The sequence below is a fragment of the Chaetura pelagica genome, unplaced genomic scaffold (assembly GCF_000747805.2).
Source record: "Chaetura pelagica isolate M959 unplaced genomic scaffold, ChaPel_1.0 scaffold300, whole genome shotgun sequence".
In the NCBI taxonomy this organism is placed as follows: Eukaryota; Metazoa; Chordata; class Aves; order Apodiformes; family Apodidae; genus Chaetura; species Chaetura pelagica.
This window is the reverse complement of record NW_009951945.1, coordinates 864,572-892,108: the sequence shown is the minus strand read 5'-3', so window position 1 is coordinate 892,108 and position 27,537 is coordinate 864,572. Positions and strand designations below refer to the sequence as shown.

The following is a 27,537-nucleotide window of genomic DNA, read 5'->3' as shown; positions in this document are numbered from 1 at the left end:
AACACTTTTTTCCTTATGTGCACACCACAACTTGGAGACCCCTTATCATATTTTTCTGCATTAAATCGAATTAGGATGGACACAAGCAACCCAGAGGTGCTGCACCTCACTCCAGGGGTAACTAGTGAAATGGGGATCAGAGATAGGGGTCAGAGATGGTCTTCACGGCAGGACATCTCCCATTGCTTTGTTTCCCTTGAAAATGGTGCTGGGTTTAAGCATGGAGCCACAGGCAGCACTGCAAGGAGTTGAAGGGATGGGCTGGCTATTCCTTGGTTTTGGGAGAAGGAGTGAGACAGGGTGTTGTGCCCAAGGTAGGTACTTTTTGTTCCTCTAGGATTTAGCCACTGGTTGTTTGGGGTTTTTTGGGGGGAAGGGAAGTGGGGAGGTGTCAAATGGTGGCTCTGAGAAAAAACAGCATGTTTCCTATAATTCTTTAGATCCTAGGGTTTGCATGTACATTGCTGTGACTTACAGAAATGCTGTGAGCATTGATGTCAAAGTTGCTGGCACAAGATCACAGTGAAGCCCTCACACCAGCATTCACTAGTGTTTCTGTAGCATCTTGCTGTATGGTTGTTGGCTCTTAGCAATCCCTGGCTGGAGGACCTTTCGGTTGAGAGTATCCTACTTTTGAAAATAAGGGAAATATTCCTCTGTCTTCTCACTTCTCATGTGACTTTCAGTGTGGTGGTTAAGCAGTGGCTGGTGGGCTTACTAGCCATTTAGGGGCTAGTGCTAGGGGCTTCTGATTAGAGCTACCCAGCAAAATTGCTCCATATCTCCTCTTGGTGCCTATGAAGGTATGATCCTATGGAAACCTTCCTGTGGGTCTGTTAGTCTGGGGGTCAAATGCTATCCCCTGTCAGGCACTTGAGAAAAGCCTGAGAGCAGCAACAGGAGCTGGAAAGCCTCAGTGGTGGCTCAGCCAGCAGCCTCAGGAGCTGTGTTTACTGAGTGCTTCCTAATGAAGGAAGAAGAAGCTGGAGAGTTATTTTCTAAGAATAAAAAATTCCTTTATGTTTTTTTGAAACCTACTTTGCACAAATGATGGCTTAGCATCTGGCAGGCTGGGGTTTTGCCATGTGTGGCAGAGGATGCGGTTTCTGTAGTTGCAAGCAATCTACTCAAAAAGCTTTTGTGTAGTCCTGGAGCCCAGGAACTTGTTAATTTTGAGCAGTCATTTTCCCCATTTAGCCTATTAGAGATTCTATTTTTGGTGACCTAGTTTGAGCTCTTTAAAAAATAATCAAGCAGCATTTTTCAGATCTGATTTGTAATGGGACTGTCGATTGGTTTTTCAACTTGAAATGAAAGTTAGCTGGAGGTTGAGGTGGGGGGGAGGGTAGAAACTGCTTTTCATCTGCCTGGTCCTTCAGAGCTAACATTTGCAATTGATTTTAGAAGGTCTCTAGGAAGGTTAATCTGCCAAAGACTATGGCTTGGCTTCACCACTTTAAGGGTTATTGTTTGACGTGCTGCTGGGAAAATAATAAAGTAGCTAGGTTTAAATAATACTTTGTATGCAATAACCTCCAGGAGTGCTACCAAGTATTACTGGGCATGATCCAAACACTGTGAAAGCCTGTGGATTTGTTCACTTCCCAGTGTGTACAATGGGGTTTGGATTACAGAGTGAGCACACACCAAAGTGCCTTGCCCCGGGTTACTCACTGACTCTGCTGTGTCAGAGCTGGGATTAGGGCTTGGACTCAAAGATCTTATTTCCATGCTCTAGCTTGGCCATAGGAATTAGTACCACCCAGGATGACTACTGGCCTTGGGCTCCTTGTGCCTGCAAGGAGGGCCTGGGTAGTCACAGCCCTTCAGTATTTTGCAAGAGAGGAAAGATGCTTGTGGCCAAGAGCTGCCCAGGTCCCAGCACCTGCTTGTTCAGGTAGGCAGTTCTGGCAAAACTAAAGCAAAAGAAAAATACCTGGAAATAGAATGTCTGTTTCTAACTTCGTATATGTGAACTGCTTTTGCATTTTGTGGCAATGCAGGATTAGATTGCTAAATATCAGACAGCCTGGAGTGACACTGCATTGGAAACATATTTGCTACACTTAGTTCTCCTTCATTTTCTCTGGATACCTTCCTTGCTTGGGGAGCATATCCTGACTTCAAGCTCCCTCCTGAGACCAAGGAGAGCAGCCTAGCAAAGCTGACACTGCAAAGAGAAGCACAGAGTGATCCTCCGGATCCCCAAGAAGAATCTTTGTGATGTTTTTAAGGGTCTGCAAATTTAGGAAATACATCTCCCATTCGGGAGGGAAAGGGGAAGATGGTCCCTTCTACAGGAGTGGGGGGTGTCCCCAGTGTGGAAATGCTCAGATGTTCTTGAGATAACTGTAGGAAAAATGTGCAACCATGGTGTGTTATGGAGGTGTGTACCTCCCAGCCATCATCCTTGGAAGCTCCTTGAACAGGGCAGGTAGAGAGGGATGAATGGAGCCAAAACATGCAGAATTACAGTAAAGGTTTGGAGCAGCTGTGAGACTCCAGCAAGGGCCAGCCAAAAACTCCCTTTAGGGATATCAAAACTGCTCCTTCATCCCTCTTGATCCCTGCTGGAGGCCCAGCTTGTGTGGGGCCCATGGAGCTCAACTCTTCTTTGATTCGGAGTTTCTCACTGCTGGATGCTCTATGCCTCTGCTTTGTCAGTGTAAATATTCTTTAAGGGGGCTGGAAGCTGGCAAAGAAAATCCCATAATTCAATTGAGATCAGATTGTTTGCAATTAAAAATGTTTGGCCTATTACAAATATGAGGATCCTGTATTCAATTTGTATTTTATTAAAAAAAAGAAAAAAAAAAAGAGAGAAGAAGGAAATCAGTGATTTACCAGTTTCTATTGCCATTTTTGTGTTTCTGTAGCTCAAAAGTACCTCAATCCAACAAATGAGATATGGCAAATGTTTTAAATACTGTGTAATTTATTTTTTAAATGGAAAAAAAATATGTAAATGCATGAGAAATTATACTTTGAAAAGTGGCTACTGCAAATTAACAGCATTTTACATGGATCTTACTTTGCATTTTTAATACACATAATGCATGTCCCAAATTACATGATTTGCATTATAAACCAGAACAGCTCCTGTGTCACTGCTGCTGTCCAACAGTTGAGTAACAAGGCTTTTCTTTCCAAACTGTATAAATACATATTTACCCAAATGATGCAATTTAGGGCTCTCTTATTTACATTTTTCTGGTCAGTCAATCACGCTGACATCTTTTATAGTCGACGCTTTTTAAATGTGTCCCAGTAACTCCAGCATTTGAGGAATGAAGTGCCAGGCATAGGCTGGGAGTAATCATTTTGTTACTGCACTGACATATTGTCTCCAGGGCTGGCAGCAGCTCTGTCTCTGCCCTCCACTTCTGTAAAACGTTATCTTCAGCCGTGGTGGTTTTACCTTCCCCTGCTGGGCCTGTGATGTTAAGCCTAGGATTGGGAATGCTCTGGTTCCTGGGGCCGGGTCTGTCCCAGGATTTATTCTGCAGGCAGTTTGGCACACACTTCATCACGTCCCAGGTTACTGAAAGAGTGCCCAGCCACTCTCCCTTCACCACTCCAGAACATACTTAAGACAGGGGTCTGTTTCCTTCCGAGTCTTCCTCCTCCTGGTTCTGCCTTGTTTCTCCAGCTTTCTGCTGTCTGATCTATTTGAAAAAAGAACTGGATGACCCCTACCATGTAATCTCATCACCATCAACAATGTCAACTGTTCAAAGCCCTGACTCAGGTCATCCCCATCTGTTTTCAGTAGTCTTCCAGGAACAGAGGGCCCAGCCACTCTCCCTTCACCACTCCAGAACATACTTAAGACAGGGGTCTGTTTCCTTCCGAGTCTTCCTCCTCCTGGTTCTGCCTTGTTTCTCCAGCTTTCTGCTGCCTGATCTATTTGAAAAAAGAACTGGATGACCCCTACCATGTAATCTCATCACCATCAACAATGTCAACTGTTCAAAGCCCTGACTCAGGTCATCCCCATCTGTTTTCAGTAGTCTTCCAGGATTGCTGATCCTCATTGTCCAAGGAGATTCAGTTTATAGGTTTAATATTCCTGCATCATAAGCATGGTGTCCCCACTGTTTGAATTGCATTCCAAGTTGGAGGTGAAAATCGTAAATGATCTTGAGCCAGCTCACTCCAGTATATGTTGGCTTCTGGCTTGAACATATGGAGGAAGAAGGTAAATGAGCAGATAAATGTGTTGTTTATTTAGTTTAGTTCTGCCTCCCTTGCTCAGTCCTTTTACAGACAGGCTGCTTAAGCATTCAAGGGTTGTCCGTACCTGTGACTCCATCTCCTTCCCTTTTAACTTTCATTGGCTGGTTTCAACCAAATTTGTCAGACAAGTAGAGTTTCCAATGGCAGTATGTCCCAGTGAGGATTGAGAAAATGAGCACAGGGTAGATGGCAGGGACCCAAGTCAGTCCCTCTTCATACGGCTTTGCTGCAGCTTGAGCTTCAACACATTATTAGCCTTGAGAAAATTCCTTCCAGGAAGCACTAGGGAACAGCAGTGGCTGTGCTTTATACCACTCAGAAACCTGTTTCTCTCCCTCACTTCTGGCCCTTGAGCAGAGGCCTGCAGCCTCCCAGGCTCTCATTATCTGTCCTCATGGAAGAGATGAGGTGAACTAAGTGAGCAGGATAGTTTCAGTATCTCTCCCTTACAGGAAATAAACCCCAGAGGTGGGGAGGAGTTGGGTATTGCATCATAGTACCTAATAAATAAGCATCATATCTGCTGATATTGGGAGCCTGTGACTTTCAGAGTTGCCCAAATCTGAGAACACTTAGGAGTTGACTGTAGTCACGTCCAGGGTGACAGCATCACTGACAACGCTTGCTGTAGCACTGCACTCTGCTTTGCTCTGTGTAGAGGCTCCTTGTGATTTTCTACCTGCCAAGCAAGTAAATGGTGAGTGCTGTTGGTAATTTCATTTTTTCTGGCTCTGAAGACAGCCTGTCCTTGTGATTACAGCCACGTACCACCAGAGTGCAGGGTGTTGGGTGCAACTTGCAAACCCAGCCATGGGCAGCCCTGATCCTGACTTTCAAATTTGTAGGGCCATATTAGAGCCAAACTTGTAGGGCCATGTTGTAGTTCTCTCTGCAGCTTAGAAGCTGATGTTCACTTACAAACAGGCTTCAAGAGGGGAAAAGGCCAATGCCACAAATAAATGAAATGCTTAGGACCTGTGGCTTTTCAGAGAAAAGAAATAATGTTACGATAAATGATCTAAGCTACAGCACTTTACGCTGTTGTAATAACATCCAGCCAAATGAAATAATAAAGTTAATGCCTGTGGTATTAATGGGGTCCTGGCTACCTGGCTGTGCATGACCTGTGTCATTGCCAGCCAGTGCCAAGCACAGCTCGTGAAGAATTGAGGATGAGAGCTGGTTGACACATTGGCTGCTCAGGGAATAGTTTCCCGTGCATGAACCACAGATGGCAGGAGCTCTGCACAGCACCCACTTAACACCAGTGCCTTGGGAGAGCTGGTGGAAAGCAGCTGGTTTGTGTCAGTGAGCAGTAGCCTTTCTCCTCCAGTAAGAGGGCTGAATGCTTCCCAAAAGGCAGCCGATGCAATCCTCTTTTGGGATTGCCAGGAGCTGCTACACTGAGACTTGGGAGAATTAAAGGTGGTAGCAAGGAAGTTGTTGTGGCTCTGGCAGTGGGAAATGAGTGGTATTCTGGGCAGACTCTTGCCTGGGGATTGCCAGGGTAGCTGCTGACATGAAGGGACATTCACCATTGATGTAGCAAAGGATCAAAGCAGATTTTCCAGCATTTTTTCCCCTGTTGATTGCCTGCATTATGCAAAAAGAGCAGATTCTCAGCTTGTGCTCAGTAAACATCAGGGGTTTTTTTGAGAAACACGAGCCCTGCACTGCTTCTCATCAACATTTTCATGGCATCCTATTTATTGTGCTGATCTCAGCGTAGCATTGAAGACTGGAGGGATCTCACTCCCTGGCTCTATTTGCTACTTTGATATTACATTGGCATGACCTCCTCCTTCCCTTGTGCCTGCCTCCCTGAAACGTGTTTCTCACCTTGCAGTGGTTACACAGGTCTAATAAAAGGCTGTGTTCTGCATTTCATGCATATGCTACTGGCTGTGTCCTTCTGGAGTGTGTAATTAAATCCATAGCTACCAAAGCTGTGGAGTCACTACTAGTTATGTCACTAGGGGTAATGGTTTTAAACTGGAAGAGGGTAGGTTTGGACTAGATATTGGGAAGGAATTGTTTACAGTGAGGGTGGTGAAACACTGGCACAGGTTACCTAGAGAGGTGGTAGAAGCCCCATCCCTGGAAACATTCAGGGTCATGTTGGATGAGGCTCTGAGCAACCTGATGTAGTTGAAGATGTCCCTGCTAACTGTACATGGGGGGTTGACTAGATGACATTTAAAGGCCCCTCCAACCCAAACCATTCTGTGCTTCTATTCTATTTTCAGGACAGCAGGAACTGTTCATAGTCTCCCCTGTGTTGTCTCCAGACTATGTCCATGACAGGGTGAGCAGAAGCTTATCTGCTGAGTGGTATGCAGGAACTATACGATGGAGCTGAGCTGTCTCAGTAACAACATGCAGGCACCTCAGAAGTCATCTCTGAGATGAGGAGAGGGTGGGAATAGCAGCAGCAGTATGCTGAGAAATTGGGAATTGAAGACACATAACATAAACAGCTCTTTGCCAGCTGAAAACCCAGCAGGATGATGATAAAGTGCACAATGTTTATTGATATCTGAATGACTATTTGTTGCCAAAAAAATGCATTTTAGAACTTAGCATAAACTCAGTTATCTGATTCTAGAATGCCTTAGTATTTATTAGGAAATATATGGCTTTTTTATAGCCATTGTTCACCTTAGGGGAAAATAAAAACCGAGAGAAAGCCATTTTATTTTAATAGCACTGTCTTCCTAATCTAAGCACTCTGTAGTAGCAGCTTGGTTGCAGAGTGGAAAGAAATGGTGGATAATACCATTTATCCTTTGTTATGGAACACTATCACCTCTCTCTATCTCCTCAGCAGAGCCAGGCAATAATTTACTGCAACGGACACTGAGGGATACAAGCTCCCCAAGCCGCTCCAGTTCAGGTAGTTTGTCATCATGAGCTTTTGGAAAGGTAAATAATTTGATTAAGGGGGAAGATTTCTCACGTCAGCATTTTTGTCCACCTAGAACGTCTCTCTTGTGCTGAGTTTTCTCGTGTGCATAGGTAGCTGTGATAAAGGGTTACTTTCTTAGCTGTGCCTCAGAAATAGCAAGTGTTACATACATGGAAATGTAAATGATGCTCAATATCCAATTGTTGTAGTTTGAGGAGAAAAGTTCAATCAGAATATCGAGAGCAGGAAGAATATTTGGCTGCCCCATGCACCATCACCCCTTCAGCAGCTGCCAGAGAGGTTCCTATAAAGCTCAGAGAAGCAGGACCTAGGAAATGCAGTCAGTAACTGTAAAAGAGGAACACACATGCCTGGTGTAGCACTTGGATTTAGAGCATGTGTTTGCACTTGCTAAACCTCCTCTGGCAGTTTCCACATTCTGTAGTCTTTCTCCAAAAACTCATAAACACTGAATAGGGTAAGTGCAGGGAGCCAAGGAGCTGAGATCAGTTCAGCACCCCAGTCATCTCCCACTGTCACCTGCTTCTTAGTGAGTAAGGATGTTCAGAGAGCCAAATGCTGTGCAGTAGTTTCTAAAGCTGGTCCTGCAGTCGTTAGGCTCTGAACTGGCTTTCAAAGCAGGGCTTGTGGCTCTGGTAACTTGTGAACACCCTGACCCACAGCGAAACTCCATCATCTATCCCAATCTGCTTCAGATGGGAGCCTATTTAGTTACGACCCAGCACAGTGGTTATTGTGATTAATTTTTAGTTCTCAGAAGGGCAATAGTTCTCCAGAACTAAGTAAGTCAGGTTCTGGAGGTGGGAGACTTAACATGCTTCGTACCTTAAGCCAGGGCCGCCATCTAAAGTCCTTCAAGGGTTACACAAAGAATTTCTTCCTAAGATAGCAGGATATGTGACAAGGCAAGAAAGAACTAAACCCAAATGTCTGCACCCTGGCAGTCTTCTAAAACATTGGCCTTCAAAATATGAGCCAGCCAGAGCTCTGCATGACCTGTAGCTTCAGAGAAAGGTATCAAAATTTTACCCGAAGATGCTCTTCTGATTAAATAATTTTCCCTTCAAAATGCTGTTAGCTTAGAAAAGATGATGGAGTCTGACATGTTGACATTACCCAGGGAGGGCATCCTGAGGCAGAAGAGAAGACATCTGCGCTACGACGGCAGCAGCTGCTTGTGGTTATGTACTTCACAGAGCAGGGACAGGCCCACAACTTGTATGGTTGGGAGCACGTTCTTCAAGGCAAAATTTAGCAAACATTTAAGCACATGCTTCAGCTTTCAGAGCGAGGCTAAATTTTTCCAGCTGTTGCCCACGTGTATTTGCCTCCATCACAAAGTGCCAGTTTCAGTTCCAGTCTTTTTTCTTTTGGGAAAACCTCGGCTGAAATCCCCTGGCTATAGTTGGCTTTAACATGGTTCTTTGTTCCCCTGCCCAAACTTAGACCAAGCCTCTGCAGATAAAGACTGATGTTGCTGTGGGGGAGTTGGCTCCAGCTGTGGTAAGAACAGCAAAGCCTCTGGGGACACAAAAGGGTGTTCCTGGTTTTACGCTGCAGTTCAGGAGCTCTCTGCATCAGCCCTAAGCCTGTTTGCTTCTCCCAGAGAAAAAGATTTCCTTCTACTTGACATGTTACCTATTTGCTAATACTGAAATACACATTCAGTGTTGTCAGTATAGTTGAAATCAACCTCAGCACAACTTTCCTAGAAGGAAGGCACCTGCTGGGAGGAGCCTTACAAGCAGGATTGGCCACCCATTCTCCAGCCCTCCCCTTCACACACAGGTACAATCTTCTTGTCAGCTCTAACCACCTGTTCCTCAGGTCCTGCAGAGCTGAAGGTGATGGCTTGCTGGCAAAGAGCAGGGGAGTACTTTCAGCTCCATGAAAGGACATAGCATGAAGACAGTTACTTAAAACTACTTGGAGCTGCTTTGAAGCAACCTGTGATTACATATAAAGATTTCTTGTGGAACAATTAGGTAAATTTGGCTGCAGGTATCTCTCACCACATCTCAGCCCCTACGGGAGGGATGATGAAATTCTGGTTTAGAGTGATGCTTTGTTAGAGTTCTGTATGTTTTAATTGATTCAGCTTTAGTTATAAATCTCATCAAGAACAGCCAAAGCAAAGAGCACATGTTAATTTGCAGGTGTCCTGTTACTTAACTTTGACTCTGGCAGAAAAGGAAAAAGGAGTGCCTTGTTGTTGGAAACACCAGAATGTGAATTGGCATGAGAATGAGCCCCTAGTGCCTTTGAGGTCTTCTTTTTATAAGTGTTTTTAGTCTAATATTTGCAGTGGGGGTGGCAAAGGCTGTGATAGTGAAGTTTCTCCAGTGGACATTATCCCTCAGACCATGGTGCTGTGTTGAGAGCCAGGGGGTCAATTCTTTGTTCCCTAAAGTTTGCTGTGAATCCAGTCATTTGAATTCCTGGAGTCCCATGTAGCCATTTGTAGTGTTTTGGTAGTGTTCTGGCAAGGCAAAACTGTTGGAGTGCCAAGGCTGTAATTATCTCTTTAGGCAGCGAGTGCTTGCTGATTTTTGGTGACAGTGCTTAGTCTTTGGGTTTCAGAGAAGCTCAACATGGATTGTTGGAAAGACAATATAGATTGGCCAAGGAGCCCTGATTGGAAATAGCAGGATTGCTGGGATTTCTAGTGCAGGGTGTGCATATGTTATCATTGGCTCTGTTTTCATGAGTAGTTTGAAGGACATACATGGAACAGCATCTTTTCAGCTCTTTTCACTGAACTCTAGGCATTGGCTTGCAAACATCACAGTCATTTTTCTGTAACTACTAATAATTTGTGTTTTACTCTTGACTTTTCAACTTCATTTCAGTTCAGAATTCCATTACACAGTGTAAGGACATTGTATGACACAGACCTTTCCCTTTTCTGGAAAGCTTACAGCCTAAATGGACAAGAGAGGAGAAAAAAAAAGCTGGCATTGTTAGGAAGTCAAAGGAAAAGCTGCTAAATCCTCTCTTGGAGAACAGAGAAGCATGGAGATGATCTACTTGCCTTTTGCAAGGGAAAAAACAGCCTCTAAAAGAGACTAGCAAAGCTGAGCTTGGCTTGTTTAGTGTAGCAAAATAAACCCTCAAATGGTAGGGACCTGCCCTAGGTGGTCCTGCTCTGGCAGGGGGGAGGGACTCAATCTCCAGATCTCCCTCCAACCCCTAACATTGTGATCCTGTATATTAATTGCTGTCAATATCTGGAAGTACTTTGAACTAAAGGACACCACCAGCACACAGGCAGGTGTCAAGTATAATAAAAACCCTTTGCTTTTAAGAAGGTGCAGAAAGGTGACGGTTCCCTTCTTTCTCAAGCTCTGGCTCCACAGAAGCCAGAGTCCAGAGCTCTTGCCCTTGGCAGGTCTTCAACATTCACCCCAGCTAATGTAGTGAGGGTCTGCAAGCCTTGCACCATGGAGAGAATTCATCCCTTGGTTTGTAATGCTTTAATCTAGTATTCATGGACTGGCAGGGTCAGATAGGGGTAGGAAAGTATTACAACAGACACTGGCAAAGCAGGATGCTAAAGTATTCAACCAAAAGGTTTGCCATCCATGGAAACTTGTTAGGAAAAATACTGTAAATATCTCCTTGCCTTTGTGAGGCACAGAGCTAAACATGAACCACTTCTGGCCCTGGCTTGTAGGACTTCCACCGTATGAAATGCAACATGTGCCAGCTCACACACATGTTATTTCAAGTGAGGAGACAACCAAAAGTGCCAGTGCTTGGCTGCTTATATGGTTACACATATAATGTTTTCCAAATGTTGAAGTCAAGGTGTGCTCTGCACACAACAGATCAGTTGTGTCTCATGGGCTTAAGGGACAGAAAAGGCTGGTTTTGAGACATCTTGGAAATATCTATGTAAGGCTGTTGTATGACCAAGTGATACTTTAGGGCACACCCTGACTGATTAAGGACATGATTCAAAGCTTGTAAAATGATGTTTATTGACTTCAAAGGATCAGGACTTACACTGTCTCCAACTTAATGCTCACAAAACAATAAATACATGTAATTATGTAATGAATTCAATAAAACTGAATGGATTTATTCAGTCAGATGTTTCTGAGGCCTGAATAGTGTGTTTGGTAGGGAGTTCTCAGGTAGGGAGGACTGGGTCAGGAAGCAAGGGCAAACACAGCCCTTAACCAGGGGTTACCAGGCAAGAAAGTAAGTGAAATTCAGAGAAGCTGGGAACAATGAATACCAAAGTGTTTCTTCTCTCTGGGGCCATGTGAGAAAAAAGGTAGGAGAAAAATAGTTGGATAAACAGGCTGTGGAGCAATATGGAGAGACTAGTTGTTTGGAAACATCATGTTTAGGAAATAGTGTGTGTGGATACAGGGAGCTGGTGCCAAATATATTGACCATGTGCTCCATCTCCAGGAGGAAAATTCTCCTGACCTGCCATCTTCTGTTTTCCCAGGTGGCTCTCAAAAGTATTGGTTGCTACAAGTAGAAGAGAATTGGGTTAAAAGAAAAAAACTAAGTGTCATTTGGAGCCAGGAACCTGGTATTATACTTGCTGATTGAGCCCTCAAGTCAGGCTGGGTGCTGTGAGAATGAGAACTGGTTTTGCTCAGCTGAGAAAAACCTGTCAATTTAGCCAGGATTTTTCTCTTGTCTCACAGCAGCATGCAATTCAGTGAGGGAACTGCCTAAGGATTGCAGTTTTGGACTGAAGACAGGAAATTCTGCAGGAGTACACACACTTGCTTGTTGTTTTGCATATATGTGTTTTTGCAAACACATATAAAAACTACATTTATACACACACCCCATGCAGAAGATCTTCTGATATTTCTGAAAACTCAAGAGGGGCAAACATGAATTCTGCAAAATCCTCAGGTACTTTTTAGAGTTAAATCAACACTAGTATAATTAAAATGGTAATGCTACTTTTTGGTTGTTTGTTTTTTTTTTAAAATAAAGATTATTTCAAGAATTCCTTTTCCTATTGGGTATTTGGAGCGTGCTTAGGTTCAGCAATTACATGCTAGGTAAAAGCCAGGCTCTCTGTAATGATTTCATGATAATCTGACCTTTGGTCCTAACTCACAGCAGCTAGCAATTTCTCTGTAGTTTACAGACAGTAAAAAGTAATTAATAGCTATGAAATACCACTGCTGGCCTTCTGATGTCCTTAGGTCCTTGAGTGCTCCCATTTCTCTCTCCCTCTCAAGCCATCTGCTCTTTCCTTGTGTCCCTTAATACTGAGTGAGAGACATATTTTCAAGGCCACTATCAAGCCAACAGGCTGCTGCCAACTTTGGGCAGAGAAGGCCCTTGTTGCAGGAGAAATCCCTGTAGGGTTTGTTGAAGCTTGATCTTGGGTCTCAGATGACCACTCAACTCTCAGTGTCCTCCTTCTGAGAGAGAATACATCTCCAGGATGATCAATGAGGTTAAGGAGGCACTAGTGGACATGTTCAGTCTCCTCAGCCCAGACTTTGCTCTCTCTGTGGTTTTTGGGTACATCCTGGCTCACTTGGGAGCAGCCCTCAGGGTCACAAGTGGATCTTGAGTTTTTGAGGGTCTGGCCATTGGACTGATCCCACTGAAGGGCACATCCCAGCCAAGGGATGCACTAGTGAGCACCCCCCATTTTAGGGGTTCAGAAGATACACTCTGAAATCTGTGATGGTTAATTTTATTTAATGTTAAGTACGGTAGTAGGTCTTGAAAAGCTGTCTGTCAGGGGAAGGTAATAAGGGTTTTCATAAAAAAAAAAACAACAGGTGAGAATGGAGAGGCTCTTTTTTAGCTTGCAGCATTATTTTATCATTGTCAATCAGCTGGGAACTCCTTTGAGATTATTCCTGTATAGTTAATAACATTGTTTCTGTGATTACTTTGATGACTAAACCTTTCTTCCATCCTTAGCTTTTTCTCCTTCAACAAGCTATTGTATGTGGTTCAGTATATTAAGGAACATTATTAAATATAGAGGTTTCTTCTAATTAAGCCATTGACAAAAGATTGCTTGTCCCATCATTTGCTGGTGATAAGTATTGAAGGAAATTATATCTTGTACAGAGCATTTCACTTTGCCTGCCACACTTCCCCTAAAAAAAGAACAAAATGATATAAAAATAAAATAGTAAGATTGCAAACTCAAGCACTCAGAAATTAGATAATGCCAGAATGACAGCTGCCTGAGTCTGCCTTGCGTGGGGAAAGAAAAGTTCTGTCCTTCTCTGCTCCTGATCATGAGCACTTCCCCTTTCCTCTCTAGTCTCTTGCCCTGTTCTCCAGCTTTTCCTTTCACAAAATTACCATTTCTTTTTGAATCTTAATTCTTAAGCTTTTTAGACTTAAGAGCAAAACATTTGTTCTTGTCTTAGGCCTGGAAAAGAGAGACATAATTTTATGTTTAACTTTTCCAACACCTCCCTCCCCCCAAGACTCACCTGTAATACAAAGAAAAAGAGATGTTGCTTGTGAACCTTGAGGGAACCGCAGTTGGTTAATTGTTTCAATAGTTGCATGTAAGAACAATGTCTAAGGTGTCTGGCTATTAAAAACTCAGGACATGTCCTGTAAGATTGTGTCTTGCCTGATTCAGGAGGCACAAAGAAAATATATTGAGCAGATGAAGTTTTCAGCATGTCCTCTTGAAGAAAAGTCATGAAATTAATGCAGAGAGAAATATTATCTCATGGTTAGTTCAGTCGTTGCAGATCAAAAGTTGTTTTCCAGGTTGGTAACCTCAAAATCTGGAGTTTACTTATCCTTCCTAAAGAATAGCTCCAGATTTGAAAATCAGATTCATTTACTAATAGCTCGCATCTTAGAAATTATGGATCTATCCTTGAAGGAGTCTTTAACAGTCTATTAAACCCTGAATAACAGAGCTATTCTCCAGCTTCTAGATAAAGAAAACAAAACCACAGCTTTAAAAACCACAAGAAGCCTCTTCACTTTTTATCTTAATGGAAATAAACCTAATCAAAAGCCAACAATTAATGAATCTCTCCAGGGTTTCTATTTTTGAAGAGATTAGAGTTGAAAAGGCTGAAATAGTTTCATAGGTAGGTGTGATGTTGAGCTCAGCTCATGGATTTGTATATGCTCAGCTAAAATCCAATATTTGGACAAAGATTCTCATTTTCAGTGAAACCAGAGAAACAGTCAATAGTTCCTCCAATATACACTAATGTATGCATGCCAAAATGTCCTAGAGTGCCAATAAAGTCTGTTCATCCCAGGAAATGTGTTGAAAATACTCATTAAAGAGTGGTTGTTACACACATGAAACAAACTGAAAGCATGGTTTTTAGACAGTATTTTCTTGGGAAAGAAAAGAAAAGATCTCCAAAAATAAACCAACTGCTTTTTCAGAATTGGACAGCCAGCCATTTGCTTCTTGCAGAAAACCAAAACCCCAGACTAAGGTTATTTAGCTAAAATTTGGCAAAGTTAACACACTTTCACTATGTGTAGTCAGTTCCTGGGTTCAGAAATAGAAATGGCCTTTTGCTTTCAGGAGTGGCCTGACACCTTCACCTGCAGTTTGAATAGACAAATCTCAAAGTCCTGTTCTTCAGCTTTACTTCTGTGTTAGATTTCTAGGATGTTTAATTCATTCTGCATCACTGGAAGGAGTGGGAATTGTGCCAGCCAAAGGCTCCCATTGATTCCATGGTGGACAGTGGAGAAATTTTAATAAATATATTGAATTTATCTGGCTAACTATAGACCTGCTCATACCAGCTAACCTGACTGTGCACAAGGAAAAAATGAATCACAATGTCTGATGTACAAAGCCTGTCAGTTGTCATATATTAGATGAACAAAGAAAACCTCCTTCTGCTGTTACCTGCCCACAAAACATTCCTAGGATCTTCACAGGTAGCTTCGTTACAGCAGTGTGTGGTTCTGGAGACCCTGCTACATCCTGGCCTGCGTTTGTCATGCCTGGTCTTCTGTTTGACCTCTGATTGGGTGCTTGACCTTTCACAACCATTGTGGAAAAGACCCTTTTCCACCTTTTGTTTTCGTTCCTTCACTGGCTGTCTCGGGCTGCATGTAAGCTGGGGAGACTGTGAGCACTGGTCCCTCCTCTGTCTTCTCTCTCCCTTCATGGGTGGGAGAATCAGGCACGGGTGGGCTCCCTGATGTGTTCCAACTAGTTTTGTCATCTGGAGGACCAAGTAACCAACCTCCTGAGACCTAGTTCAGCTTAGAAGTGAAAACATTAGGAGGGTTTAGTGTCACAAGTAAGAAAAATGAGGAAGCAAATGTTTTCTCTTTGGTGGATGACATCTCAGGATGCCTCTGACAGTGCAGCTGGCACTTTGTGTAAACATGACCGTGAAGCATTGTACTGTGAAGATAACAACTGGGGTCAAGGCTCCTTGTGTTTTTAGGAAAGCACCTCTGCTCTGAGGACTGCACAAGTCTGGCTCCAAAAAAAAAGAAACATCAGAGCTGATAGTGGATACTGGCATCCCAGTGCAGAGCTCAGACTGGTGGCCTGTGCTGCCTTTCTCAAGCAGTTTCAGGTATTAGTTTGATAAGACAGTCCTCGCTTTGTCCTTCCTGGTGCAAGCATTTGAAGACCCTTGAATGTGCTTCTCATAGGCTTTGGCTGTCTGAGGTAATTTGATAAAGGGAATGTATCTTCCCATGGTTATTACTTCTCTAAAATCCTTCCAGAGTGTCGATATTTTGTTGATGAAGTAGCAGTTTGTGCACTTTCACATTACCAGGGAAGAAACCATGATTTCCTTGACTGAAGCTCCTAAATGTAGAGAAAGAAAAAAGCATTGTTCTCTCCACTTGGAAATTCTGTAACTGGGCAGCTATAAACTGATGTGCTTTGAATTTCTGCAAAATACAGCTACTACTAACCAGCCCAAATGGTAAAGCATTTTGTAACAGCATAATGGTTGTTTGGTTTTTCCCATCTAATTTGTGACTAACTTTTCCCTTGAGAGGTGATACAATAAACTCCTGAAAATCACTCTGCAAATTATCTTGAAGGCCAATCAGGTATTACAGATATGTCAAAATTCTTTTTGACTTGCTAAAGATGCAGTTAACCATAGCTTTCCTCAGGACAGAGAGATGTTAGCTGTGAAGGGTGGGTTGCTACAGAGCAGACACTTTAGGTGGTAAGGCTGCTGAACATGAGCAGCTTAGGATTTATTGTGTGCATTCAGGCAGCCTGTGTACCTGCAAGTTAGACAATTCCTGAGCAGATATACAAATGGAGGAATTATGTTTTGCACAGAAAACACTGGAAAGACTCGCAGATGTTGATGTAAGCCTGATTAGTTTCTCTGTTCATGTGGTATTTTAAACTGAAAAACAGGCAAAGACACATGATGCAAGCTGACACCTGAGCTTAAGTACAACTCAGTTAACAGGAAGAATACTTGAATACATCTTTAGAAACTGTATTTCAAAATTTGAAAGCAAAAGGTTGGGTTTTTTTTGTCGTGTTATTTACCCACTATTTCTATTTGATGTTACCTTGCTCACTTCATTATTTTTTTGTTTATTTTTTGTTTTATTTTTCACACCCCCCATTGTTTTCCCAACAATACTTTGCAAAATGAGTCAAGATACACATTTCAAAGTCTCCCCATATTTATGTAGTTTTATGTGGGGCTGTTTCCCACACCATGTTTTTGTTCATCATCATCACTTGTGTGTTATATATGGGGCTCCGTTTCCAGATGTCAGATTTGGACATTGATCTGCAGTTTAATGGATTCTAGACTGGCATTTGTTTTGCCTCCAAACCCTCCCTAGACTCTTTTGTGATGTATATTAGCTCAGACTCAGCCTAACTTGCCTCATGAGTGCAAGAGTGATTCCTACATCAAACTCAGTAAATAAATAACTGCAGAGCTAATTCTCCGATTTTAATGTATGAAAAGTCTCTTGGAATGGCAAAATGTAAGGACCAACCATTCAGAAAACAAAGCTTTAATTCAGCAGCTCCCAAGGTGGGTTCTATAAATTACGTGGTAAAATCTTTGCTTACAAGCTTTCCAACAGCTTTAACAAAAGATGCATCTGATTGCTGCTTGGAGGAAATCAAATGCTCTGTTCAATCCATTGATCTGCTGCTCAGAATGTTATTAATATCTTGCAAGCATATTACCAAAAGGGACTATGTACCTGGAAGGACAAGGACATGATCTGGTTTCTACCAGTTGTCTTAAATACTGAATCACAGTTTAATTCTGCAGCCATGCAGCAATGCAAGGTTCTCAGGTACAGCTGCTAGCAAAAGTACCACCAAGCCCTTCATTTGTCTTTGATATTTATGAAAGCAAAGGGGAAAACTACCAGAAGTTCCTCTTTTTTTTTTTTTTTTTTTTTTTAACACATCTGAATCTAAACTGCAACTTTAGTGTTTTGGGCAATAGGTTCTCTGAGGCACCAAGGCAGCTCTAGTTATGATACACTGGTTGCTTCTGGACCAGGGACCAGAAAAATGTTTTCCACAATCTGTGTTCTGATATTCTTCAGTGTGCTCAGACTGGAGGGGTTTTTACCAAAGTTTGTAGAGCATATCTGAAAAACTAGTGGTGCTCAGAAGGGCTTAACATCACATTTTCACAAGTGTCGAGGTAACTGAAGGGTGCGCAGCGTGGCAGGAGACAAGGCAGAAGCTTGCTGTGGAACAAAATTCCTTACGTGTGTGCTGGGTGTTCCCTATGACATTGTCTTTAAATGGAGCATCCTCTTAGACATCAGAAGTGTCAGTGTGTTCTGCATGTTTCTCATGGTTGTGGATGGGGCTTTGAGAGAAGCTGGGCAAGAGCCGTGTGCCTGGATCCTCTCAATACATCTCCTGAACTCCTTTGAAAGTCTGACTTTATCACTAAAAAATCATAGTTGTCAATGAGCAATGCATAGTTTGATGCTAAATGAGCACCATAAAATGCAGTAGGCCACCTATTTCCATACTTTGGCTATTTAGTATTTCCCTTGTTAGCACTGCAAGTGGTTGCTTAGAGGCCACTTTGTGGTTATTCAGTAAATGTTCTTTTTTAAAATTGTGACAATTAAGAAAGATGCATTGCATTGCACGGGTGAGAGTGTACGAAAAAATAATGAAAATTAATTGGTGAAGTTTTAGGTTGCCAGCACACTCACCAACATGCCCAACTGAGTTTTGTGAAGGTGGGTATTATGATTGCCCTGAGGACTTGTTAAGCAAGCGTCATCTTTGCAGTTTGGTGTTTCTTCCTCATAATTAAAACAGGAAACAAATTTAACAAGTTTGTTACTGTGTAGTTCTAATCAGATATCAATGTTTACCTTTCAATTGATCAAAAAACAAAATGAAAAATGTTGTGTTTAAGTCAACTCCAGATATGAAAAGCTTGTGAAAGAGATGATGCAGCGGTAACTATTCACTATCATTTTAATGCAGACTTAGCTGCAGCCTCTTAGTCTTTGTTAAGGTAGAAAAAAGGATGATGTACTTCAGAAATATTTTCCTGTACATATTGCTTAGAAATCTCTCTTTCTTAGGATTTAATGCAAGCAAGTTCTCAGTTCATGTTGAGGAGTCAGCCCAGCTCCTTGGAATCAGGGTCAGGAGATGCCTGAGCGGCAGCTGAGCCATGAGAGGAGCCACGTGGTGTCCTTCTGAAGTGAATATCCCTTAAAAATGGAAATTGCTGTATTTGCAACAGATGGGATGAGAGATGTCCACTTGGTTTATTCCCCTACATATATCTAATTTAAAGTTCTTTACCCTTTCTATTTCCCTCCTTGTAGTGGAAGAAGAGGAAACCTCTCTGTCTTACTGCAAACCAGTGCTGAGAAAGCAAAGGCTTTTATCTTTGTTTCTCAAGTGAATATACTGAATGTATATTCTTTGTCTTTTTAAAATGATTTTTTTGGATACTTGTGAATTAAACACACTCATTCTTCAGGTGATCCTCATCTTCTGCACTTGTGTTTATTGGCACTTTTTGAAGTGGGATCAAAGCAAACTTGAACGTAGATTTTTTTGGAAAAGGAGAAAATTAACCTAACAGGTGATTAATTGCCTGGGGTCCCACAAGCAGGAGCTGACCCCTGCAGCAGGTTCCTGAGGCTCTGACTCCCATGCCAGGCACCACGTCTGGTCAGATGAAGCAGCGAAGACTTTGCCGGATCAGTTCCAGTGACTGGATAAATAACGTGTCTCCAGCTGAAAGAAAACTCCACAATATATCTCTCTTTGGTGCCATAGCCACAGACTAAGATGTTAAGAAGACTTGATAGTGCTTATGAGAAACATGAGCTTCCCTAATCGCTCATTGATCTGTTATTCTGGGCAGAACGATGAAGTTTTTTGGCTGTTATTTTGCTCCATTTCTCTCAGATCTGTTTGACTCGAGCCGAAGAACAATTTAAGATGGCAGTGAATAATCTTGCCTGTTACTCCCACCTGACAGGATAATTCCGCCTTTCACGTCGGGACCTTAAAAGTGCTTTACCTGTGCTCTGTTAAAACTAGTTGCCATGAAGGAAACAGGTTGTCTAGTGCTCGTTTGTACAGTGAATCACCTGGGAAAGGCGGCCATTTTATGGTGGCGGCCAAGGCAGCCATTTTGTGGTGGTGGCCAAGGCGGCCATTTTGTGTCAGCCCCTGAGGCGCAGCAGCCGCCCAGCTGGAGGCACGAGGGGTTTGGGGGGACACAGCTTCCATCGTGGTCATTGTCATCAAGAGGTAGCATGTTTTAATGCTTAAAAACAAGCTGTTCCTGTGTCAGGCAAGGCGGGGGCGGGCAGGAGGTGGGTCTGCAGGCTGCTGTGTCTGGTCGGGCGGCTCAGGGTGGCTCTGGGCTCTGAGGGCAGCACAGAGCGGAGCACAAGGACTCGTCTCCCCGCTGGGAATGGATGTAGATGAAGAGCTTTTCTCTGGTAAATACATCAGGCTTGGATCCTGCAGCTCGGCATGGCTTCAGGGCGGCTCGTGAGGCTTTAGATTTGTCATGGATTGTTACCCTTTTCTTTTCTCCCTACTCCTTTCCTTCCCTGCTAGCAGCCTGCCCTCCCTGATCCCAGGGTCTGACACCTCACAGGCCCTCTCCGAGGAGCAGGCACCTTTGGCTCTTGAACCCTCAGACGTGTCTCATCTGGTTCTGAGCAGCCAGGCATCTGCTCAGAGGCCCTGACAAACAGCATCCCTTGTCCTTTTGTGACAAGGAGCCTGGGTTTTTCAGCCTGTTCCTCGTTTAAATCTATATGCTCATTCATGCTGCTGTGCGCAAACAGCTTTCAGGAGCCAGGATGAATTTACTGAAGCAGCTGGGATGCTACAGGAGCCTTAGCCTGTTGCTGCCTCACTCAGTGACTTCTTCACATAACAGGTCATGTCTCAAGGGCTGGATAGATGACAAGGAAAAGCAAGGCCGTGCTGGCCAGGAATTCCCAGTAAAAGCAATGCTGTAATGAGGGGTGAGGGTGAGTCCTGCAGAACCACAGTGGTCAGCATGCAAGACTGGAAGTTGCCAGAGTTAACTTGGTTTTCCCCATTGGAAAGTTTTAGCTATAAGTCTGTTGGTGATTAATCTGCCTCTTTCCATTGTTGTAGGTTACGGGAAGAAAAATGCACTTACTTGTGTCCTTGTCTCCTTTATTTTTTCATTCCAAAGGGACAGATGCATTCATGAGATATGTGTTCCTGCAAGGACCTCAAGCCCTAGCAGCAGAATCGAGCTAGGAGTTGACACTCAAACTGCAGCTGCTGAGAATCACTCCACCTTCTTGGTGGAATGCAGATCAGTGCTGAAGTAAAAGCAACTCAAATAGAGCATTTGATTAGTTGAGCTTCTACTTGAGTTCAGGATACCTGAACAGGAAAGGGTTCAGTACACAAAGGATGAAAAGTTCAAATCATGCCTAACCTTGGCATGAGTTGCAAAGGAGCAGATCAGGCTGGCTGATCCTGTCTGGTGTGAGGATTTGTGAGTCTGCATGGAAGCGAACAGGCATTTTTGCCATAACTCCAACAGGGCTTGGAGTGAGCTCCAAGTGGGCAGGTGTCCATTTTCAGTAAGAATCATGTCAAAACTTGCAGTCACTGACAAAGTGACAACACTGACCAGGAGCACTCAAAACTTGAGCTGCCCGCTGCACTTCTAGTTAATTTTTCAAGCTGAACGGGTCAGAAAACACACCATCCTGAAACATATTCTTTCTCTGCATTTTTCATCCAAATATAAATTAAAAAATAAAACATCAAAATAATATAACGGGCCACTAGTTTTGGTTGGTCAGGTTGCTCTGTTCCAGTAAATTAGAAACAATTATGTTTATTTTCATAATTTAGTTTTGCATGGATTCTGCAGCAAATAAGTGGAAGCAAAGGGACTGGACAGGAGCCTCTGGCTGGTCAAAATACTTTCCATAATTTGTCATTTCAGCTGGACAAACCACATAAATAAAGTATGGGGCTCCTGGGGTAGTTCACAATGAACAGCAGAGCTTTGGTCTTCTCTCTCTTTTTTTTTTTTTTTTAGCTTCAGAATGAAGATTTGCTGCTGAATGTGCATGTGTAATTTCAGCGCCGTGCTGAATTAGGGCTTGTTGTTTGGCAGTAAATAAGACATAATCTAAAAATAGAAACCATGGCTGTAAGTGACAAAAATTGGCAGGGAGGACTTGGTCAGATGCAGTTTTGGAACTGCTTTTCATTTTTTTCAATTCAATTTCAAGTTAAACATCCCTTTAAATTAATTAGAGCAATCACAGTATCCGTAGAATATCACTGGAAAAACGGAAGCTGTGAGTATAATTTTAATATTTCCTAAATTCTGAAGAGAGGACAAAAAAGCCAGCCTAAGGAAATTCTTGCCTATGATAAGAAACAAATTCCTGAACAAACTGGCTAAGCTGAAATGTCTAAAAGGAAAGAGCTATCATGAAAGTGCTGGAAAGCTTCTGATTATAATGGAATCAGTGTCCCAGGGTATAATGCAGCTCTACATTTAAGGCTGAGATACTGAACCATACTTCTCAACCTAGCTCAACTCACTGGGTTCTCATCAAAGTTCTGTAATGACACTGTGCTCTCTTTAGATGCCATGCAAGTCTTGAAATAGTTCCAGAGCTTTTTCAGCAGCTTCAACTGAGTAACAGACATTTGACGTTAGAAGGACAGCCTGCAATTTGTGGCATAAGAATCCTTCCTTATGCACACTGCCACTCTCATTAATAATCTTACAAACTTCCCAAAATTAAATTAAAAGACTCTTCCACAATTATATATATAAAATTGTGGCAACAGCACTGAACCATAAAAGCAAAAGCTTGTCCTTTGTGCTGCAAATCCATGTCACCTTTCTTTATTAATGATACATACACAGCACATTTAATGTGATGCCTGCTATTGTTTGCCTGTTTGTTTTTATTACAATATTGACTGCAGCCCTCATCATGTTAGATATAGTCTGTACAAGTTACTCTAAGCAGAATTTTTCCTTCTGTGTATTGTTTAAGGTATTGACTTTGCCAAAGGGAAGAAAAAAGTGCAAGCATCCACTTAAGCACACAAGTAGTTTTATTCATTTTGGTCCATTAGATATGCATACACACATAAATATACTTGTATGTTGTTGATTTCTAGAAACAACTGAGGTCTATTAATGTTTTGGACTTAAAATAACTGTTTCTAGTTATTGGGTTTTGGTTTGTTTTTTTTCCCTTTGCAACCTGAGCAGGCAATTTCTGAGTATAAGCAATAGGGTTATTGAGTAGTTGATCTAAAGCAAACAAAGATTTCAGCTAAACCGAAGGTTCAGCAATCATTTTGCAAAGTGTTTTCATACAGGTTTTGATCAAAGTCTGGGGTATATAGTAGGTATGGTTCCAGCACTTCTGATTGAAACTTGAAGTGCAGATCTCTGCAAATGTTCAGTGATGGCTTTAATTTAGAAGTACAAAAGTGCATGTTAATACATAGAATCACAGAATGGTTTGGGTTAGAAGGGACTTTAAAGATCATACTGTTCCGACCCCCCTGCATGGGCAGGGACACCTCCCACTAGATCAGGTTGCTCCAAGCCCCGTCCAAACTGCCCTTGAACACTTCCAGGGATGGGGCAGCCACAACTTCCCTGGGCAACCTTTTCCAGTGTCTCACCACTCTCAGAATTCCTTCCTAATGCTTAACCTATATCTCTTCCAATTTAAAGCCATTGCTCATTGTCCTATCACTCTAGGTTCTTGTAAAAGTCCCTCCCCAGCTTACTTGTAGGTCCCCTTTAGGTACTGGAAAGTCTCTGTGAGGTCTCCCTGGAGCCTCCTCTCCTCCAGGATGAACAACCCCAACTCTGGGTTCTGCTCATGTCCTGCAGAGGCCTTTGACATGCTTTGAGTTGTGTGCAGTCGTCCTTTTGTGCGTCAGTAATATTTACTGCGAATTTCTGCTCAATTTTAATAAAACTTAAAAGAATATATGTCTCTGTATTTTCAACTTTTCCAACCACTATCTCTAAAATAATCTGTTAAATTGAAAGAGAAATGTGGTTAAAATCAATGTTGAAACAGAATTTGTTTTCCAAAGTTGTCTTGTGTTTCTTTTTTTTTTTTTTTTTCAGGGTATGATAATTTCTAATATGTTTGTTTAATTTATGTCTTTCAGTCTATCCGAGAAGTCACAGGGTACGTTTTGGTGGCTTTGAATCAGTTTGAATACCTTCCCTTGGAGAACCTGCGCATCGTCCGTGGGACCAAACTCTACGAAGAGAGATATGCTTTGGCTATATTTCTTAACTACAGAAAGGATGGGAACTTTGGACTCAGGGAACTTGGCTTGAAGAACTTAACAGGTAAGTGAAACTTGCCAATAATATGCATCAGTTGCCAGAAAAAAATGAGCTTGCTGAATATTTGCTTCAGTGCCCTCAGTCACTTGCATTCTGCAAATAGCAGAGGTACCACAAGAGGCTGGCAGTTGTGCCTTGTTTGAGAGGCTCAATGGTACTTCATTTCATTCCTTTTTTGGTTCACAACTGAACTTTTCTCAGTACTGATCAAGGACTGTGTATGGAATTCATGCCTAGAGCATGGTCAAAAATAGTTGCTGAAAGAGTAGATGAACTTTTTCTTCATGCTGAGACCATGAGTATGTTGGTTTCCTTGTGATCCTTGGTTATTGCACGTGTTGCTTTAGGTGTTATGTATTAACTGCCAAGTTAACTTAGCTTTAGCATCCTCTCTGCCTCTGTGCTTGCTGCTGCCTGTGTCACTAATACTGCTGCACTTGGTGGGGGGAGAGGGAGATGGTATCTTTAGTACATGTAATTTTAGAACTCTATTTTCTAAGAAAAAATTGTTTATTATGTATAGTGAGAAAAATGCTTATTTTCTGTAGACAAAAATTTAAGCCAAGTCCCTGGTTTTATGTTTGTTTCTAAGTGTGAGGCTGGATCAAAATTTCACTTTCTCCCAGCTGAAGATCTACAGTCAGTGGTTTGGGAGATTAAAAATCAACTAAATATCACTGGACTGTAACTTAATAAAGTGCAAGCAGCAGCAAGCTCTTTTTAGGGAGTTCGCTGGAAGTATTTTATTTATACCTGGTTCCTCATGAGCTATGAGAATTTCTACCCTAAGCTTTGATGATAAGCTATTTCTGCTAGTGGCTAAATGCTGACTGATAATCACTGACTTGAGCTGGATGTGGAGTTTGAACCTGAGTGCTGAAAGGTGGGAGCCTTCTGAGCTATATTTAGGCAGCCTTCACTCTGCTTTTTTCATGTTGCAGTGTTCAGAGTGGCACACAAGTGCCTACAGTTCCTCATTGTTCAAGCCTCACTGGGCCATACAACTAAGGTTTCAAAAACAGGAGGGAAAAGGTGGCTTGAAATATTTTACAAGATAAAACAGTTTTGACTGACTCTTTCTGATCAGCCTCTTTCTTCCAGTTATCTTTTTAATAATCTTCTTTACTGAGAGCATCATGCTGGTATCAGAGTGCTTTCCAAGGTATCTAAATCCCTGCTATCCACTACTCTTCACTCTATCATTATAAGCCACGTTCCTCTTCTTCTATTCCCACATTTCTTCCCATCTTTCTGATTTAGGGTGTTCTTTGTAACTGCCTATGCCTTCATATAGTAGAGAGCCATAATGGTATAGTATGTTGAGTAATAATAGTATCATCTGTTTTTCCACATACTTTGCTTGCCTGTGGTGCTCAAAATGCTTTGTAAAAGACATTAGGCTGGGTGAAACTGAGACACAGAGGTGATGCCAAAGCCAGAGAAGGACTGGAACCCTTTCCTCTTGGGTCTGGGGCTGCTGTTCTGCCAGGAAGTGAATGTTTGCTTTGCAGTGCTTGTTTAGCCATGGCCTTGCTGCTTAGTAAGGTAAAAAACTATTTTGTGGGCTCCAGCTCAAGATCTTTTTCTTGAACCAGCTGCCCCACACCAGTAGGTAGTTCATACGACTACAGAGATTCTCTCTGGAAGCAGCTTTTATATGAAAGGCACAGTACCAAAACTGCCCAACAAATAGTTGGACTTTATTTTCAAGTGTCATGAGAAAACCTGACTTAGCTCAGCCTCTGAATCTTTCCTAACATGAGTTCGTTGCAGTCACTTCATCTGATTTAGGCATTTACAAAGCCCTGTGATGGGATAATTTGGCTCAAAATGTATAGTTGTCACTTGGAAGAAAAGTGTCCTAATAACACAAGTTTATGGCCTCTGAGCACTTAAAATAGCTTTTGGGTGCTGAATATGAGCCAGTTTGTGCTTCAAAATACTCTTAATGTTTTCTAAATAGCATGTGCTAGGAATCAGTATTTTAAGCAGCAGTTCTTTCACCATTTTGCATACTGGTTACAATGCACCTGGCTACTTTAACCCAAATGCTCCCCCTGAAGCATATTGATAGTTAAATTTATTTTCCTAATGCACCCTTAACATTAGTAGCTGCATAAAAATAACTGATGGATGTGATGTTGTAAGGCTGCAATAGACCAGCTGTGTTTGAACCTATTCTGTGCTTGCCAACTTCTTGGTATTTACATCACAAACAGCCAGTGATTTGTTATTAAATTTAAGATTAATCAGCCCCTGTGAACTTGGAACCTTCAAGCTTCTAGTCCACTGCAGATTTCAAAAGATGGGCTTTGAATGGTATGTCTCTTCCACTTGAGTAAAATATAAAGATAACTCCTGCCTTGCATATGAAGAACTATGTTTCCAGGGCTTATGCCTTGTTTGCAGAAGTTTGGGAAGTTCTGTTCTTATTTGTGCAATGCTTGGATGATGGGATCCTGAGGGTATTTCTGCCCAGTACTACACAATATAAAGACACTACTCCCTGTGTTAAATCAATAAGGAAGCTGCTCTCACCTGCACATTATCCTCAGACTTCACCAGAGACAGGGTTTCAGCCTCCTCTGCTGTGCCATTGCATTATTTTCAGCATGTTGTTAACAGCTGTGTTTTTATTGCCAGATACGTCTGCCAGGTTTTCATATTTAAATGTAACTTTAAATGCTTGAATTTCCTTCCTTATGCTATAAAAAATGACAGCTACGAAGGCAGTAGGTTTTATCTCAGACAGAAAACGTGATGCAGTTCTCACTCACAATATGTCTGTCAACACGACAGGGAGCTTTGTTTGTGTGGCACAGGCCAGAACTATGTCCTAAAATTTCTGTGACACTTGCAAAAACTCTTACAAAAATCCTTTTCTCACTTGTTATAAAAACTTAGTCAATGATTCCACAGAAGTGTCAAAACCAAACAGAAATTGAACTAATGAAGTGGCTGCTGCCATCTCTGCTGGACTAATCTCAGCTTGCAGATTCAGCTGCCAAATAGCCTGAAAGTAAAAAGGAAGGTTTGACACACTAAATGTATTATTCAGCCTGAGATTAGCAGAATAACTTGATGCTGAGGGAGCAGGTATGCCACCTTTTTCCCTTCATTGCCTGTGAGCTACTGCAAATTGTTCCTGTCTTCCCCAGGTAGCTTGGCAGTCAACCTTAACTTATCCAATGAAAGGGCATAATCATTGTTCACACTCTAAATATAGAGAATACCTGATGGCTGCATTTCATTACTGCATTTATCTTCATGAGATGAGAAAGAGGGATAACTCACAGGTGCCAAAACCACTTCTGAGGTATCCCATATTTTCCCCTGAGTGAAGATGAATAAGAGATCTAGAGAAAATGATGTATCTTTCACTGAGCAGTGATAGCCTCATCTCCCCTATTGGCCTTGGGGACATGGGCTCCCTGCGTGTGCAACCATTGAATTCCTTTAATATATTAGAATAAATTTGGCTTAGCAGCAATTACTCTAGCTACACAAAAGAGCAGCAAAAGATGTTGTTTCTTAACTGCCTGTTTTGCAGGAATG

The 27,537-nt window shown here is 42.2% G+C and overlaps 1 protein-coding gene across 1 annotated transcript in view; it reads left to right on the top strand.

The window, feature by feature from the left end:
* ERBB4 (v-erb-b2 avian erythroblastic leukemia viral oncogene homolog 4) overlaps positions 1–27,537 on the top strand; it is a 375,133-nt gene that overhangs the window by 60,264 nt on the left and 287,332 nt on the right. The window contains exon 3 of the mRNA XM_009996938.1: positions 23,799–23,985. Coding sequence (XP_009995240.1) covers positions 23,799–23,985 — 187 coding nt within the window. The remainder of the gene's footprint in view (positions 1–23,798; positions 23,986–27,537) is intronic.